Source organism: Sinocyclocheilus grahami, unplaced genomic scaffold (genome assembly GCF_001515645.1).
Source record: "Sinocyclocheilus grahami isolate Dianchi unplaced genomic scaffold, SAMN03320097.WGS_v1.1 scaffold692.1, whole genome shotgun sequence".
Lineage (NCBI taxonomy): Eukaryota > Metazoa > Chordata > Actinopteri > Cypriniformes > Cyprinidae > Sinocyclocheilus > Sinocyclocheilus grahami.
The window spans coordinates 128,189-147,781 of record NW_015505871.1 but is presented as its reverse complement, the minus strand read 5'-3'; the positions used below and the strand labels follow the sequence as shown (position 1 = coordinate 147,781).

The 19,593-nt window shown below is 34.2% G+C and overlaps 1 protein-coding gene across 4 annotated transcripts in view; it reads left to right on the top strand.

Annotated features, from left to right (window-relative positions):
* The window catches only part of cltcl1 (clathrin, heavy chain-like 1), a 49,939-nt gene that overhangs the window by 22,187 nt on the left and 8,159 nt on the right, over positions 1 to 19,593 (top strand). For all 4 annotated transcript variants that reach the window (XM_016243481.1, XM_016243479.1, XM_016243480.1 and 1 more), the window contains 18 exons: positions 725 to 862; positions 1,615 to 1,779; positions 3,390 to 3,570; positions 3,647 to 3,810; positions 7,075 to 7,200; positions 7,292 to 7,434; positions 8,577 to 8,811; positions 9,027 to 9,149; positions 9,231 to 9,376; positions 10,552 to 10,735; positions 10,810 to 11,002; positions 12,713 to 12,870; positions 14,782 to 14,946; positions 15,805 to 15,912; positions 15,987 to 16,154; positions 17,156 to 17,305; positions 17,528 to 17,659; positions 18,639 to 18,749. In XM_016243481.1, coding sequence (XP_016098967.1) covers positions 725 to 862; positions 1,615 to 1,779; positions 3,390 to 3,570; positions 3,647 to 3,810; positions 7,075 to 7,200; positions 7,292 to 7,434; positions 8,577 to 8,811; positions 9,027 to 9,149; positions 9,231 to 9,376; positions 10,552 to 10,735; positions 10,810 to 11,002; positions 12,713 to 12,870; positions 14,782 to 14,946; positions 15,805 to 15,912; positions 15,987 to 16,154; positions 17,156 to 17,305; positions 17,528 to 17,659; positions 18,639 to 18,749 — 2,790 coding nt within the window. The remainder of the gene's footprint in view (positions 1 to 724; positions 863 to 1,614; positions 1,780 to 3,389; positions 3,571 to 3,646; positions 3,811 to 7,074; positions 7,201 to 7,291; positions 7,435 to 8,576; positions 8,812 to 9,026; positions 9,150 to 9,230; positions 9,377 to 10,551; positions 10,736 to 10,809; positions 11,003 to 12,712; positions 12,871 to 14,781; positions 14,947 to 15,804; positions 15,913 to 15,986; positions 16,155 to 17,155; positions 17,306 to 17,527; positions 17,660 to 18,638; positions 18,750 to 19,593) is intronic.

The following is a 19,593-nucleotide window of genomic DNA, read 5'->3' as shown; positions in this document are numbered from 1 at the left end:
TTATTTTTAAAGGAATAATCACATCTGTTTTCTTTTTCATTTTAACAGTAAACCTCTGTTGTGCAGCACTTTGTTTGCCAAAAAATAAAAGAGTTTAATTTTCATTTGATTAGGATAAATTAAATTAATGTTTTATGCCTTCATCTGATTACCAGAAAAATTAAGAACATTTTATAGGGCCCTATTATTGTTTAAAAAGGACCCTATACAAAAAAAAGAATAGGTTTAAAATACAGGCATGTGGCTTAATTTCTTTTTATTAATTCACCATTTGTAAACTGATATTTACTTTTCATTTTTTAGAAATATCAATAGCATTTGTATTAAAACTATATTCACTGAATGTAATAAAAAGAAATCGAGAATCGAATCGAGAGCTTGCGAATCGAAATCGAATCGAATCGGGAAATCTGAATCGATACCCAGCCCTAGTACTAACTTGTAAAACAGAAAATATAAAAATTAGTTACTAAAACTTTAAAATTAAAATAAAAACCAAAAGTATAAAACTAAAAACTAGTTACTAAAACTAAAGTACAATTAAAATTAAAACAGAAAATATAAAAATAAAAATTAATTACTAAAACTTTAATTAAAATTAAACTAAAAATCAAAATATAAAAATAAAAATAAGTAGCTAAAACTTTAACTAAAATTAAAATGAAAACATAAAATATAAAACACCGTGACTGCGCTCATCACTGACCCTTTGTGTGTGTTTGAGGTGGTGGATGTCTTCATGGAGGGGAATCTAGTGCAGCAGTGTACTTCATTCCTATTGGACGCTCTGAAGAACAACAGGCCGGAGGAGGGGCCTCTGCAGACACGCCTCCTGGAGATGAACCTCATTCACGCCCCTCAGGTGAACCGATCAAACACACCGAAGCTCATGCTGCCTTCACGGCATAATTATACAAGATGATGAGCCAACACGAGTACCACCACATTATTATAATAATGTCTGAGAAACCTTTTAACTTGAACCAGAGTTTTTTTTAGTTTTTTCTATTTTTAGTTTTAATTGTATTTATTTATGTTTTAATTTTGACCATTTAATTGTTTTTATTTTAGAATTATTTATATTGCATTATAGTATTTATAGATGTTTATTATTTTTTACATTTATGAAGTTTATTCATAAATACTTTTAAAGTTTTAGTGATTTTGTTATGTGCTCATTTTTATTATTATTATTATTTTTTTTTTAATATTTAGCTTTATATTAATGATATTAACAAGTTTTTTTTTTTAGTTTTAAGTGAGTTTTTCCATCTAATATTTATATTTTCATTTTAATGTTATTTCAATTAATGCAAACCATTTTTTTATTTTTTGTTAGCTAAAATGAATAACACTGCAGAGAACGGTCAATGTAAATAAATAAAAAATCACACGGTAAACATGAATGTTTAGTTTGTATGTTTTGCATTTTGTTGATGAAGTTTAGCTTATTTTTAGCCTAGCTTAGCTCTTTCATACTCAACAAGTGAGAGAGTCCAAAAACACTTTAAATGCACATTACATCATAATTTTGATTTCATAAATTTCATAAACCAAACGCCTATCACTACAAGACTTTTGGCTGTTGTGTTTGTTATCTGCGTGTGTTTGCAGGTCGCAGACGCGATCCTCGGGAATCAGATGTTCACTCACTACGAGCGCGCTCACATCGCTCAGCTGTGTGAGAAAGCCGGTTTACTGCAGAGAGCTCTGGAGCATTACAGCGACCCCGACGACGTCAAACGGGCCATCGTACACACACACCTGCTCAACACCGAGGTGTGTCTGTGTGTGTGAGAGCTAAAGGACTCCGGAAGTGCATTTTTATGTGATTTTATAATGCTTCCTGAGTCATAATTTCGATCGTTTCTACCCTGAATTTCGCCTCTGATTTGTTCGATTCGTCTGAAGGGGCGTGTCAATGGAAATGCCCACTGCTGTGATTGGCTAACATCTTTGCATATTAAATGAGCATACATGTGGAACTCTTTTGAAAACTTTTGCTGCATTTTTACTGTAACAGCCGCCAAGATGAACAAATCATGAACAGTGTTGATTATAACATTATATTTAGAGCATCAAAGGTTGCAATATAAGTAAAATAAAATTATTTTTGTATTTTTACTGTAAAATAATTCATATTTTTATTTAATGCTCTTTTGAATTTTAAAATATATTATCACCCTTGAAGTTTTTGTTTATTATTTAAAAAACTAAATAAAGTGCAATAATACTATTATCACTGTTGTGAATTATTTAAATTTTTACAGTTATATTTAACGAGTCGCACTATGTTACACTATGAGTACCTTATTTACGTATTACACATGAAATGCAGTTTCAGATTTTTATATTATGTTTCTCGAGGTTAGTCTGTAAAGATAAGTTTTTTTTGCAACAAAAAAGGCCTTTATTTTCTTAACAATAGTATCAACTTTTTTGATGGATTGATGGAGTTTTTTTCAGAAACTCCTCCTCGATTATGTATGCTGATGATGCGTGTCGAGGGGGAATTGTGATGTCATGATTCTCCCGATTTCACATCCTGGCTTCTCAGAAGTGTAGAAAACAATCATATTAAAATGAGTTTGTTTTGTGAACAGAAAATTTTAAATACATTTTTAAATTTTTTAAAATTAAAATGTTTACATGTTTTTACATTTTTATAGTCACATTTTTTAATGTTTAAATTTACATTTTTTTTTTTCAAATGTTTACATTTTTTTAATTCAAATTTTGAAATTCAAAATTTTTTATGTTTACATTTAAATGTTTAAATTTTTTAATTCACATTTAAAATTTTTTTAATTCAAATTTGTAAAAAAAAAAAAATTTAAATTTTTTAATTCAAATTTTTACATTTTTTAAATAAAAATTTTTACATTTTTAATTAAAATTTTAACATTTTTTAATTACAATTTTTACATTTTGATATTCAAATTTTTTTATGTTTAAATTTCAAATTTGTTTAAATAAAAAAAAAATATTTTTTAATTAAAATTTTTTAATGTTTACATTTAAAAAAATTTTATTCAAATGTTTACATTTTTTTATTAAAATTTTGAAATTCAAAATTTTTTATGTTTACATTTAAATGTTTAAATTTTTTAATTCACATTCTTAAATTTTTTAATTCAAATTTGTAAATTTTTTTAATTACAATTTTTTAATTTTTAAATTAAAATGTTTAAATTAAATTTTTATTTTTTAAAATTTACATTAAACATTTTTACATTCAAATTTTTAAATTTTTTAATTCAAAATTTTCCTTTTTTCAAATTCAAATTTTTACATTTTTTAATTCAAATTCAAGAAAGTATGAATAAAGTTATTGTCAGTCAGAGCAGTATTGGACATTTAGTGTTGTTTTTCTTCTCTCTCTCCGTCAGTGGCTGGTGAATTTCTTTGGCTCTCTGTCTGTCGGTGACTCCGTCGCGTGTCTGAGGGCCATGTTGGCTGCAAACCTGCGTCAGAACCTGCAGCTGAGCGTTCAGATCGCCACCAAGTACCACGAGCAGCTGGGAACGCAGACGCTGGTGGAGCTTTTCGAGTCGTTCAAGAGCTACGAGGGTGAGACGCTCGCGACCGCATGTGTTTGTGAGGGTGGTGTGCTGAATGATTCCTCATTTCTGTGTGTCTCGCTCAGGTCTGTTTTATTTTCTGGGCTCTATCGTGAACTTCAGTCAGGACCCCGATGTGCACTTCAAGTACATTCAGGCGGCGTGTAAGACGGGTCAGATCAAAGAGGTGGAGCGCATCTGTCGAGAGAGCAGCTGCTACAACGCCGAGCGCGTCAAGAACTTCCTCAAGGTACTCGAGAGAGAAACCAAGATCATTGATGCATTCAGTTCGAAAAAATCTCTCAATAAATCCAGTTCAATGCATCTGTCTTCATATATGTGACTTTTATTGGCATAATTGTTAAACACACAATATTAACCGAAGCATTAATACAGATGATGAGTTATGGTAATACAAATAATAATAACACCAACAAAAAAATCATTCAGCATTAGATCACATTTACATTTTTAAATCAAATTAACAATTTATTTTCATTTATTGTGTTTCATTAAATTAATAATAATAAAATTAAACATTAACTATAACTTATATTTACATTTTTACTTTTAATTAACCTTTTTATTTTAATTAATTGAATGAGTTGAATTTAATAAATAACAATAAAATAAACATTCAACATTAGCTTACATTAAAATTTTTAATGTAATAATTTACAGTGTATTTTTAATTAATTAAAATAAATTAAACGAATTAATAACAATAAAATAAACCTTTAACATTAGCTTATATTTGCAGTTATTAATTTAACTAATAACAATTTATTTTAATTAACTGAATTAATTTGAACTGAATAAAATAAACATTCAACATTAAAGTTAATTAGTTAAAATTAACCATTTATTTTAATTTAACTAATTAAATTTAAGTAATAACTATAAAACAAACATTCAATGCAGCTTAATGTACATTTTTTTATTTAATTATTAACAATTTATTTAAATTAATGAACAATAAAATAAACATTCAATATTAGGTTATATTTAAATTTTTACATGCAATTATTAACAGTTTATTTTAATTGACTAAACTGAATTGAACTAATAACAATTAAGGGTGTATTCACACCAGAAAAGCCCGCTGGTTCACTTGCTTTGGTCCGGACCAAATACAATGTAGATTTTTTTTGTTTGGTGCGGTTCGCTTTCACACTGCCCTTTTTTGCAAGTGAACCAGAAATGATAAACAATACCACACATGTGCTACGGTCATCCATTTACTGGAGAGAAATTCTCAAGCAGTGAAATACAGGAAGTGCAAAAACAGGCTAATCATGGAGATCTTTCGTAGTGCAATTTTTTATTCTTTTACTGATTTGGTGTTATCAGATAATAACACAATGTGAGGAAACTTATGAGCATCATATGAGACGATGTCATGCGATGTTGTAATTACGACTTGCCGAAAATAAAATCTATAGATATAAAATACTTAAAGTCCCCATGAAATCGAAATAAAAGTTTTTTGGGTGTTAGTATCAATATATTAGTCTTAAGGTTGTCTATAAGGCAGTGTTGCTCCAAAACGGTGACAAAATTCGCATTTAGAAGATATAAGCATTCAAAGCTTGCAGTTCGTCACTTCCGACAAAACGGCTCTACGATTTTTTTGACGTCACATTGTACTTCAGCTTCTCATCAAACTTTCTGTCCAATCAAATTCTCTCTAGAATCCGAAGCCCCGCCCCCTACACTATAAAATAGACGCTGAAGCCGCGGCTGAAATCGGTCACTTGTCCACAGAATTAGTATTTTCTGTACAGTGAATGGCACGCAGTGCACTATATAGGGGACAGGGAACGATTCAGACAGTGTAAATATGCTTTCCATTGAGGAAAGAAGTCTGGTTTGGCGCTGTGTCACGCTAACCACCGCACCGCACACACTCTGCTCCGGTCCAGAGACACGGTAGCACGGAGCGGATCACATGCGTGAGTCGCCGCAGACCACAAAATGTATCGGAGCTATTTGAATTCTACACAGAATGCTATATTTTATAGCAATATCGATGAGATTGTGGCTGGCATACCCTGTCAAATGCGGCTTTACAGAGCTCAACAGCTCTGAACGACTCTAGCCCAAGCTGTGATAAAAATGAACGCTATTAGCTATTTTAAAAAGGGGCTGCTTGACATGCCCCGCCCTGTCTTCCTGTTTCAGTTAAAATGACGTCAACACAGAGTAATGCTGCAGGTTTCTAAGCATTTCAGGGGACCTTTAAAGCATATCGCAATGTTAGTTTAAACATTTAACCTATATAAATGTGCGCTATTAGGTGCATATACAATCGTTTGTGTGGAGAGTGGAAGCTGAAGCATGCTTCAGGACATCAGTGGAAACAAATGAAATACGACGTCATTTTTGCTCATAAAGGTAAGAATAAAACATAGTTCGGAACTGTAAAGGGTCCATTTTTATTTGTGTGCACTCACAGTATCAAGAAAACGTTGTGCTTTTGTAAAATAAAGAACACAAATAGCTTCATAAAAATGCACCGACACTCAGCGAATATTTTCCTAACAGACATGATGAATATATCTATAGAGAGCTTTAAATGACTGCAAAACGAAATAATTCAAATCCAAAACAAAAACTCTTATGTAATCCGTAAAGATGCATTTCTCTCTAAAGGAGCGTCCAGTGATGAGATGGCAACTTCATCTTTGCGACACTGACTCATAAAACACTACTTTATTAATAAATAATTCAAATATCTCCTTACTATTTTCCCCCAACATAGTCATGGTAATTTTTGCGGCAAGCTTTAGCCTATTGAGCGTGCTCACGTCACGTTGCTGTGCGCCATGGTCACGAAAACTCATCATTTGCATGTGTTTTTAAGCATTGTGGTTTAAAAACAAGTGATTTAAGCCATTGAAACGCAAACAACAGCACTATATGCGCGAGCTGTCTGTTTCTGAGCGTGATTTCTGCAATTGGGGCGGATCGAGGTCGGGTCATATTCACACCATTAATGAATCGTACCAGAGTTGGTTTGGAAGCGGACCGAGACCACCTCTTCAGCTGGGTCTCGCAGCAGTTGTTTGGTCCGCACCCGAGTGCGATTGCTGTATTCACACCTGCCAAAAAGGTCCGCACCAAGAGGGGAAACAAAGACAGGTGTGAATACACCCTAACATTCAAGACTGGCTTAAATTTACATTTTTATTTTAATGAATGATTTGAATTCAGTTGAATTAATAAGAATAAATTATTCAACCTTAGCTTACATTTACCATTTTTAATTTTAATCGTTAACAGTTTAATCGTTAACTCCCCCTTTTTGCATTTCTCTTAGATTATAATTTGTATAATAATTAATCATATAATCATGTTTATGAATTGTCTCACACTCTACTGCTTTGATTATATAAATGCATTCTAATTATTTTTGACAGTAGAATATAGCTTTATTTGTGATGCCAGTAAACTCATCAGATGGACTATGGACTTGATTTGTATTTGTAATCAGGTTTTTGTTGTCGTTGCACAGGAAGCCAAACTCACCGATCAGCTTCCTCTCATCATCGTGTGCGACCGCTTCGATTTCGTCCACGACCTCGTGCTCTACTTGTACCGTAACAGCCTGCAGAAGTACATCGAGATCTACGTACAGAAGGTACAGCGAGAGTCCTGAGCTCATCATGCACACACACACACACACACGCTGCTGATCTGGAGAGTTCATGTGTGTGTTTGCGCTGCTGCAGGTCAATCCCAGCCGGCTACCGGTGGTGGTCGGGGGTCTGCTGGATGTCGACTGCTCCGAGGACACCATCAGGAGTCTGATCCTCGCCGTACGAGGAGATTTCAGCACTGATCAGCTGGTGGAGGAAGTGGAGAAAAGAAACCGGTAGAACTGATCCCGTTCTGTCCTTTTTCTTCACCCGCTGCTTCTCTCAAGATCAAAACACACAATTTCACATGAAAAAGGCTTTTTTTTCTAGCAGTGAAGTGAAAAGTCATTAAATGCATTGGATATTTGTGATATATTTCTAATATAATATAATAATATCTGACCATAAGGGTCACATTTTCAATGATGTACAAATTGAGATTTATACATCATCTGAAAGCTGAATAAAATAAGCTTTCCATTGATGTGTGGTTTGTTAGGATAGGACAATATTTGGCCGAGATACAACTATTTGTATTCTGTATTCTGAGGGTGCAAAAAAATCTAAATATTGAGAAAATCATCTTTAAAGTTGTCCAAATGAAGTTCTTAGCAATGCATATTACTGATAAAAATTAAGTTTTGATATATTTACGGTAGGAAATTTACAAAATATCTTCATGGAACATGATCTTTACTTGATATCCTAATGATTTTTGGCATAAAAGAAAAATCAATCATTGTGACCCATGCAATGTATTGTTGGCTATTGCTACAAATATCCCCCAGCGACTTAACACTGCTTTTGTGCTGCAGGGACACATATTAATGATGTATTCATGAATATAAACAAATCGACTATATATAAAATTTTAAATATACTAATATAAAATGAATTTACTATATAAAAATGTATATAGTAATATAGAATGAATCTACTATATAAAAATGAATATATAAATATAAAATAAATCTAGTATATGTAAAACAAAAAATACATATATAAATAGAAAATGAATGTACTATATATAAAATAAAAATGTATTTAATATATATATATATATATATATATATATACATATATGTGTGTAAAATAAGAAATGTATAATTAACAAATATATGTAAAATAAAAACTGCTTATATTAATATAAAATTAATCTAGTATATCTAAAACAACTTTTTTATTAAAATTTTATTATTTTATTAAAGTTTTATGAAAAACTTTCTTTTTGCAGAGCAAATGCATGTCAAATATCATCAAAAATATCATATATATTCTTATGAAATATTTTTTTGAGCTAAATTATTTTAATATCTATATCACCCAGTCCTAACACATAGTTTGACAATCAGATCCGTCAGTGTCTCGTTTTCTCCAGACTGAAGCTGCTCGTGTCCTGGCTGGAATCTCGTGTTCAAGAGGGCTCTGAAGAACCCGCTACCCACAATGCACTGGCAAAGATCTACATAGACAGTAACAACAATCCTGAGCGCTTCCTCCGAGAAAACCTGCACTACGACAGCGTGACCGTGGGCCGATACTGCGAGAAGAGAGACCCGCAACTCGCCTTTGTGGCCTATGAGAGAGGACAGTGTGACCTGGAGCTCATACAGGTGCCTTCTGCTCTCCACGGCTGCATTTATTTGATCAAAAATACCATAAAATCAGTAATATTATGAAATATTTTTACAATTTAAAATAACCACTGTCTATTTGAATATACTGTAAAATGTAATTTATTTCTGTGATCAAAGCTGTATTTTCAGCATCATTACTCCAGTCTTCAGTGTCACATGATCTTCAGGAATCATTCTAATATGTCCTGTAGGTGTGCAATGAAAACTCCCTGTTTAAAAGTGAGTCGCGGTATCTGGTGCGGCGAAAAGATCCAGATCTTTGGGCTCAAGTTCTGCAGGAGACGAACCCATACAGACGGCCGCTGATAGATCAGGCACGAGTCACACCTGAAACATCTACAGATATCATGCAGTGTGTGATCATTGAGATGTTAATGATGAGGTTGTGTGCACAGGTGGTTCAGACGGCTCTGCCGGAGACGCAGGATCCAGAGGAAGTGTCTGTGACGGTGAAGGCGTTTATGACGGCCGATCTGCCTAATGAACTCATTGAACTTCTGGAGAAGATCGTTCTGGAGAACTCCATATTCAGTGAACACAGGTCTGTCTGAGAGACTCCTGTCACACCGTTTGAGATCAAATTCATATTATACCAGAGACCATATTTGTGACCCTGGACCACAAAACCAGTCATAAGTGTCAATTTTTTAAAATTGAGATTTATACAACATAAATAATACTAAATATACTGAATAAATAAGCTTTCCATTGGTGTATGGTTTGTTAGGATAGGACAATATTTGGCCGAGATGCAACTATTTGAAAATCTGGAATCTGAGGGTGCTAAAAAATCTAAATATTGAGAAAATCATCTTTAAAGTTGTCCAATTGAAGTTCTTAGCAATGTAAATGTTATATATTTACGGTAGGAAATGTACAAAATATCTTCATGGAACATGATCTTAACTTAATATTCTAATGATTTTTGGCATAAAAGAGAAATGTATAATTGTGACCCATACAATGTATTGTTGGCTATTGCTACAAATATCCCCGAGCGACTTAACACTGCTTCTGTGCTCCAGGCTCACATATCACGAGGTGAAATTTTATGTAATGGTCCAAATTAAATATATAATGAATAAAATGCATGGCAAAAATCACAAAGATTGTGCAAATAAAGGATTGTTTTTGACTGACAGGAAAATCATGTAGTTGGAGAGTAGCTGTGTGGAGCATCAAAAGTAGATTATAATTATTATATTATATTGAATAAAGATTGATTGTTTTGTTATATTCCTAATTTTTAAGAAGCATTGAATAAAAGCACATGCTAAATCTAAATGTATTTAAATGACAAATGTAAATACAATAAAAGTACATATATTAGATTACAATGTTTAATATTTTATTTTGTTTTATTTAGATTAACCACTGTTGAATAGTACCTTTGCGTAAAAGCATCCGCTAAATTAATAAATGTAAATATATTACATCACAACATTATTATTTAATTATAAATTCAATTAAGATTCATCTCTTTATTGTATTGCTCAGTTGTAAGTAGTTTTGAATGAATGTATTGTATTATATTATTAAATTATATTATTAATTTAATTAAGATTGATTGCGTTGTTATACATCTCATTTCATTGTATCTGCTAAATGAATAGATGTAAGTGCATTTTATTCTATTCCATTCCATTATATTATATTTGTATGTTATATTATATTATAATGCTGAATTAGGATTAATTGTTTTGTCTTTTGCATCAGGAACCTGCAGAACCTGCTGATCCTGACGGCCATCAAAGCGGACCGGACGCGGGTCATGGAGTACATCAACCGGCTGGACAATTACGACGCTCCTGACATCGCCAACATCGCCATCAGCAGCGAGCTGTACGAAGAGGCCTTCTCCATCTTCAAGAAGTTCGACGTCAACACCTCAGCGATTCAGGTACACAAACACATGATCACGTCTGCACACAGACGTCTGGACTGACAAACGAGGAATATAATAAACTGATGCAGGTTCTGATCGAGCACATGGGCAATCTGGACCGGGCGTACGAGTTTGCGGAGCGCTGTTCCGAGGGCTCGGTCTGGAGTCGGCTGGCTCAGGCTCAGCTTCAGTCTGGTCTGATCAAAGAGGCCATCGACTCCTACATCAAAGCTGGAGAGCCGTCGGCGTACATGGAGGTGGTGGATGCTGCCAGTAGAAACGGTGAGATGATCTGTCCTCAAACATCCTTAAAGGAGTAGCTCACTTCCAGAACAAAACTTTACAGATAATGTACTCACCTCCTTGTCATCCAAGATGTTCATGTCTTTCTTCAGTCATAAAGAAATTATGTTTTTTGAGGAAAACATTTCAGGATTTCTTTCCATATAATGGACTTCTATGGTACCCCCGAGTTTGAACTTCCAAAATGCAGCTTCAAACGGCTCTAAATGATCCCAGCCGAGGAAGAAGGGTCTTATCTAGCGAAACGATCGGTTATTTTCTAAAAAAAATTACAATTTATATACTTTTTAACCTCAAACGCTCGTCTTGTCTAGCTCTGTGTGTTTTTTCCGTTTCAAGACAGTTAGGGTATGTCTAAAAACTCCCATCTCATTTTCTCCTCCAACTTCAAAATCGTCCTACATCGCTGCAGAAGTACCGACCCAGTGTTTACAAAGTGAACACGCAAAGAAGATCAAAAGCCATTTACAAAAAAATAGTTTTTAGACCTACCCTAACTGTCTTGAAACGGAAAAAACAGAGTTCACACAGAGCTAGACAAGACGAGCATTTGAGGTTAAAAAGTATATAAATTGTATTTTCTTTTAGAAAATAACCAATTGTTTTGCTAGATAAGACCCTTCTTCCTCGGCTGGGATGGTTTAGAGCCGTTTGAAGCTGCATTTTTAAACTGCATTTTGGAAGTTCAAACTCGCCATAGAAGTCCATTGTATGGAAAGAAATCCTGAAATGTTTCGCTCAAAAAACAATTTCTTTACGACTGAAGAAAGAAAGACTTGGATGACAAGGAGGTGAGTACATTATCTGTAAATATTTGTTCTGGAACTGAACTACTCCTTTAACACTAGAATCGCCAGGGGTCGCTGTATACCTAAAACCGCCATGCACATGACTACTGTTTTGATATAGCTAAATAACATTATTTCACTGAATTTATTTATTTATTGCCAAACTATTGGAATTTGCTTGGGGAGCTCATCAACAATTATAACATACATTAAAATACATACATAAATACAACTATACATATATGGCCTATCAATTATAAGGAGTGAAATGCAGATGCATAGATACCAGAGGAATTAAGAGCATGCGCAATCCTACAATAAGTGCTGTTCAGAAAACGTGTAGACTACGTTTTAATTGCTGAAGGAAGAGGCGTAAGTTTTTCTGCAAACGTGAAACATAGATCTCATCAATAGTGGGGCGATCACAACCGATAATTTTCGAAGCAGCTCGAGTTATGTTACTAATCTGACTTCTCTGCTGAGCTGTGGAGCTACCAAACCACACTATAAGTGAGACAGTCAGCACGCTTTCAATGACAGCTCTATAAAAATTGAACATACCAACTTTAGATAAGCCAAACTTTTTAAGCTGTCTTAAGGAAAAAAATGCCTTTGAAGGGATTTTTTAATAATGCCTCTTAGGTTGTCGTCCTACTTTAACGTTGCAGAGATGGTAGTCCTGAGAAACTTAAAACATTGAACATTTCCTGACCATTAATAGTCAATGGCAAAACAGCATTTGTCCTCCGTCGGAAATCAAACACCATTTCCTTTGTTTTTAGGACATTCAACTTGATTTGTCCTCAGACGTCCTTAAACTGATGTGGAGATGGCTGAAAAACGTCCATAATATGCTGTAAATTGATTGAACAATATCCCAGGCAATTGTCTGTTTTTATAGGGAACTGGGAGGATCTGGTGAAGTTTCTTCAAATGGCGAGGAAGAAAGCCAGAGAGTCGTTTGTGGAGACGGAGCTCATCTTTGCTCTGGCTAAAACAAATCGTCTGTCTGAGCTGGAGGACTTTATCAACGGCCCCAACAATGCTCACATACAGCAAGTACGGAGATTTACACACTTTTAACATTAGCTAGCTTCCTTATCTGATAAATCTCTCTCTGTATCATTTTTTAATTGAAGTTTTATTTCAATATTATTGCGATACTATTATAGTTGTTGTTTTTTTATTATTAATTTTGGATTCGTTTTTATTGTTGTTTTTTTTATATTAATTTGAGCAATTTTGTTTTGGTCTTTTTTAATATGTCAATATAGTTTTTTATCAATTGAGTAAATCAGATTTAACTTAGTAAAAATTAGGAATGTTGCCTTGGCAACTAGCTGAAATAATATAATAATAAAAGTAAGTTTAAATTTTATTTCATTTAATGCTTACTATATTTCAAGTAACAAAAATTTCAAGTTTTTATGGTTTAAGTACCTTATAAACAATAACTTAAACAACTCTCGCACTCTTTTTGCTACTGTTGAGAGACTGACAAACCCCCCAAGTCAGATTGCCAGTGAAATGCTCTCCGACAGCAAATGCAATGAGTTTGCTTCCTTCTTTTCTGAGAAGATCAATAATATCAGGAAGGCGATTAGCACATCCTCAAGTTATGCAGAGGTCAGACAGATTCGACCGCAATTTTAAAAAGAAGTTACCATGTCTGGTTTTGAAGAAATTGATATAAAAATTTTGGAAGAAATAGTACAGCACCTTAAATCGTCAACCTGCTATCTTGACACACTTCCCACATCTTTTTTCAAAAGTATGTTTAACTGTTTAGAAGCAGATCTCTTAGAAGTGGTGAACGCCTCACTTCTTTCTGGGACTTTTCCAAACTCCCTGAAAACTGCAGTTGTTAAGCCCCTTCTGAAAAAGAGCAATCTTGAAAACACCATATTGAGCAAATAAAGACCAATATCAAATCTTCCTTTTATAGTCAAGATTATTGAAAAGATAGTTTTTAATCAGCTGAAAAACGACTTATTTCAATCTGGTTTCTGAGCACTCAGATCATTAGGATCGAGTCAGTTAGAAATACAGAGGGTTCACACAAAACAAGTGGAATGTGCTTTTAGTTATTATGCCGCCCGCAGCTGGAATCAGCTTCCAGAAGAGATCAGATGTGCTAAAACATTAGCCACATTTAAATGCAGACTCAAAACTCATCTGTTTAGCTGTGCATTTATTGAATGAGCACTGTGCTACGTCCGAACTGATTGCACTGCATTTTATGTTTTACCATTTTCTATTTTTAACTGTTTTAAATTCATTTGAAATAAATGTTTAAATTCCTTGTTTTATTGTTGTGATTATTTTTATGATTATTTTACTTCCTTTTACGTAAAGCACTTTGAATTACCATTGTGTATGAAATGTGCTATATAAATAAACTTGCCTTGCCTTGCCTTAATAACCTTGTAAATATACAATTATATTGTTATTAATATATAATACGTTGTTATTAAATATACGTATATAAATATATTATATACTATTATATAATATATTGTTATATATATAATTATATACTTGTATTATTATTAAATATAAAATATTTTATATATAGTATAGATATAGTTTGGTATATATATATATATGTAAGAATAGTAATAGATAAGAGAAGATAATAGAAATATAACATATTTCATGTAATGAAGTTATTAATAATAATGATAGCAACAACAATATATTATGCATATATATTTAATATTAATGATAGCATGTTTATATTTAAAAATGAATATATTTTAAATTATTAAAATAATCGGATTTGAAACATTTTCCCTAATGCTTAATAAATAATCCATAATAAATTGTTTTTTAAGATTAATTTATCATCTTGTTACATTGTGCATACATAATGACAGTAGCAGAACGTGTGCTTTGAGATCTATCACTTGAGATCACCGGGGTCTTCTTGTATTATTTTCAGTGTGTCCAGTAACATGTTTCTGTCTGTAGGTTGGCGAGAGATGTTATGAAGAGGGTATGTTTGAAGCCGCCCGGCTGCTGTTTAATAACGTGTCTAATTTCGCTCGTCTGGCGTCCACACTCGTTCACCTCGGCGAGTTTCAGGCGGCCGTTGACAGCGCACGAAAGGCCAGCTGCACACGCACATGGAAAGAGGTGAGAGATGAAGACGTTATTAAATACATCTCGGTAAACTAGGGTTGATTGAAATGTTTTAAACAAAGGAATTACTTAAAGTAGGGGTGGGCGATATGGCAAAAATGTCATATCACGATTTTTTTGTTTTTTTTCAGGAATGTCACGATTCTTTGTCATGTGGGTTTTACTATTTTGTCTGAGCAGTACAGCCAAACTAATTTCCCTATTTTAAAAGCAAAGCCTTACAAGGAAACAAAATATAAAGTAAAAAAAGAATTGCTGATATTTAGGCCAATGTGGGCGAAGATAAAAAACTTTGTCATTATTTTATCTTTGTTGTTAAAACAAACAGTGCTTTATTTTTCTGGTAAAGCAGGTGTATTTAGCAGGAGCATTCAAGATTGAACCAACAAAACATAAAAATAAAACACTATATTCACTGTATAAATTATACATAGATTCTTATTAAAGCAACTGTATTAATTTTCTTCAGTCAAGAGCAGCGAGTGATTTTTCTTTTCTGTCATCTGTCTGTCAATTCTGTCATAATGTTTTATTTTATACCATAATTTACTCAATCTCAAGTTGTTGTTAACCTGACTGAGTTTCTACTTCCAACAAGTCATATATCCTTTTGAAGGAATTTTAATTGAGAATGTGAAAATAAAAAGAACTCATTTTTGAAAATGTGCTCATTCCGACTCATTTAGTCAGAACCGGTCACATATACAGTAACTGCATTTTATTGCACCATATGAACATGTGAAGTTGACAGCCCTACTTTAAACATTAAAGTCATGTGTCATGCACAACTGGTTTGTAGCGTCCTGTAATGTGTGTGTCCTCACTGAAATCTCAATCCTGCTGTATTTTTAGGTGTGTTTTGCGTGTGTGGACGGAGAGGAGTTCAGGTTAGCGCAGATCTCCGGCCTTCACATCGTCACTCATGCTGATGAACTGGAGGAGCTCATTAACTACTATCAGGTGAACAACCCTCACAATCTCAGTCTGTGGATGAGCTCAGTGCGGGTTTGTGACGTCTTCTCTGTGTGCGTCAGGACCGTGGGTATTTCGAGGAGCTGATGGTGCTGCTGGAGGCGGCGTTGGGGCTGGAGCGCGCTCACATGGGCATGTTCACCGAGCTGGCCATCCTCTACTCCAAATACAAACCCCAGAGGATGAGGGAACATCTGGAGCTCTTCTGGTCTCGGGTCAACATCCCTAAGGTGCGACTCTCGCTGATGTGTTCCTCAAAGTGTGAGCTGAAGGAATAAAAATGTTATTTTCTGCATTCTGAAAGCTGCTTCCTGGAGCTCGTATAGAAGAGCATGACGCTTGCAACGTGAAGGTCATAGGTTCGATTCCCAGGGAGTGCATGAACTGATTAGATGTAGATGGTGAATGCATTGTAAGCCACTCTGGATACCAGGCATCTGTGAAATGCATTTAAATGTAAATCAGTAAGTAAGGAACATAATAAAAAAATTGCTAAATAAATAAAGCGAGCTATCTGCACTGTAAGGACAGTTGTACTGAGGAAATTTCTTTTTTCTTGTTTTTTTGTTTCTTTTTATGTTGTAATGTTGCACAAGGGTAACATTTCAATGTTACATTTTGGTTTGATTATTTATCATATCTACACTACTGTTCAAAAGTTTGGGGTCGGGAAGATTGTTTAAATGTTTTTAAAAGTGTCTCTATCTTGCTCAACAAGGCTGCATTTATTATATTAAAAATACAGTAAAAACAGGTAAATTGTGAAATATTTTTACTGTTTCAAATAACTGTTTTCTATGTGACTTTCTATTAAAATGTAATTTATTTCTGTGATGCGCAGCTGTATTTTCAGCATCATTACTGCACTCTTCAGTGTCACATGATCTTCAGAAATCAGTATAATATGCTGATCTGCTGCTCGAGAAACATTTCTGATTATTATCAATGTTAAAAACAGTTAAATTTTTTTGTGAAAACCGTGATACATTTTATTTTTCAGGATTCTTTGATGAACCTAAAGGCGTTTATTTGAAATAGATATCTTTTGTAACATTATAAATGTCTTTACTGTCACTTTTCGACAATTGAATTCATCCTTTCGAATGGTAGTGTAATTAGCTATATAATTTTGACTTTTCTCTTGTTAATATTAATAATGATATGCATGCACTGCAGTAAAGGCTTTGTTGGAAAGGTTGTGTTTATGATTTGCTGTGTTGTGATTGGTCAGGTGTTACGAGCGGCTGAGCAGGCCCATCTGTGGGCGGAGCTTGTGTTCCTGTATGATAAATATGAGGAGTATGACAACGCCATCCTGACGATGATAACGCACCCCACCGACGCCTGGAGAGACGCTTCCTTCAAAGAGCTCATCAGCAAGGTCACATGACACGGATCACATGTTGCTCTTTCCTTTAAGCATCCACTCTGTCTCAGATGTTTCTCCAGTAGCTGTCCTGCAGCGAGAGTCTAGAGCTCTGAAATGATTGTGGAGCAGCTCAGATCCTCTGATGAGAAATGATTGAGTTTGAAGCATGCATACTTTGATATCTGAGCATATATGAGGATGTATATTGTTCTTGTTTTCGTTCGTCTCATTAAGGTGGCAAATGTGGAGCTGTATTATAAATCCCTGCAGTTTTATTTGGACTATAAGCCGCTGCTGCTCAACGATCTGCTGTCTGTTCTCGCTCCTCGACTGGATCACAGCAGAGCCGTCAGCTACTTCAGCAGGGTATGCCAACATTAATGCCTACAATTACTATATATATATATATATATATATATATATATATATGTGTGTGTAAAACAGTAAAACACCCACCCAAACAGTATGCATATCCTTCTGTATTCAAAATGCTGTGATACAGCATTAGTTTAGTATTATTTATATATTAAAGATTCTTAATTAGCTTTTATTTTATATTTTTAGTTTTATTTTTTTTTGTAGTTTGTTTTAGTCTACAAAATTTTATTACTGTACTTCATTTTAAATTTATTTTATTTCAATTAGTTCCCTAGCCTAGGCAACATTTCTACTTTCATGTCATTTTATTTTATTTTTTCTCTGTGATGCAGCTTTATTTAGTATCATTTATATATTATAGTGTACAATATTTTATTATTAGCATTTAGTTTTAATTATTAGTTAAAAATTATTTAAAAATTTGTTTTATTTTTAATTTGTAGTAGTTATTTTATGTGCTTTTGTCATTTTTATATTTCTACTTAGCTTTAATTTATTTTAATTTTATTATTTCAATTTAAATGTATTTTATTTCAATTAGATGCCAAGACAGCATTTCTACTTTTAATGTGAGTTTGTTTTTCATCTAATATTTTTTTTATTTTATTTTATTTTTTTCTCTGTGATGCGTTATTGTTTTAGTATTAATTAGCTTTTAGTTTTATATTTGTAGTTTTCAATTTTAATTTGTTTTAGTCATTTTGTTATGTGCTTTTGTGCTTGTTTTTATTAGTTTTTATATTTCTATTTAGGTTTAATGTATTTTTATTTTAGTAGTTTTATTACTTCAATTTACATTTATTTTATTTCAGTTAGTTGCCAAGGCAATTTTTATTTTATTTTATTTAAATTTTTATATATATATATATATATATATTTTTTTTCAGTTAACAGAACTGATTTGTATTAGTTTTAGTTTATTTAATAATGACAGCACTGCTGTGATGAGAGTCGTGTGTGTTTGCAGGTGAATCAGTTGCATCTGGTTAAACCGTATCTCAGATCAGTGCAGAGCCACAATAACAGAGACGTGAATGACGCGCTCAACAACCTGCTGACTGAGGAAGAGGACTATCAGGTACACTCACTCACACTCACTCACACACACACTCACTCACACTCTCACACACACACTCACTCACACTCACACACGCACACACACTCACTCACTCACACGCACACACACACACTCACTCACACACTCACTCACACGCACACACTCACACACGCGCACACACTCACTCACTCACTCACTCACTCACACACACGCACACACTCACTCACACGTACACACTCACTCACTCACTCACACACGCTCACTCACTCACCTCACACGCACACACACTCACACACTCACTCACTCACACTCACACACGCACACACACGCACACTCACTCACTCACACACACGCACACACTCACTCACACGCACACACACACACACACTCACTCACTCACTCACACGCACACACACTCACTCACTCACACACGCTCACTCACTCACACGCACACACACTCACTCACTCACTCACACGCACACACACTCACACGCTCACTCACTCACTCACACACGCACACTCACTCACTCACACACGCACACACACGCACACTCACTCACTCACTCACACTCACACATGCACACTCACTCACTCACACACGCACACTCACACACACACACACACACGCACTCACACACACACACACACACACACTCACTCACTCACTCACTCACACACACGCACTCACACACACACATGCACACTCACTCACTCACACTCACACACACACGCACACACTCACACACGCACACACACTCACACACATGCACACACTCACTCGCACTCACACACACACGCACACACACACACACACACGCACACACACACACACACACACACAAAAACACAAACACACACACACGCA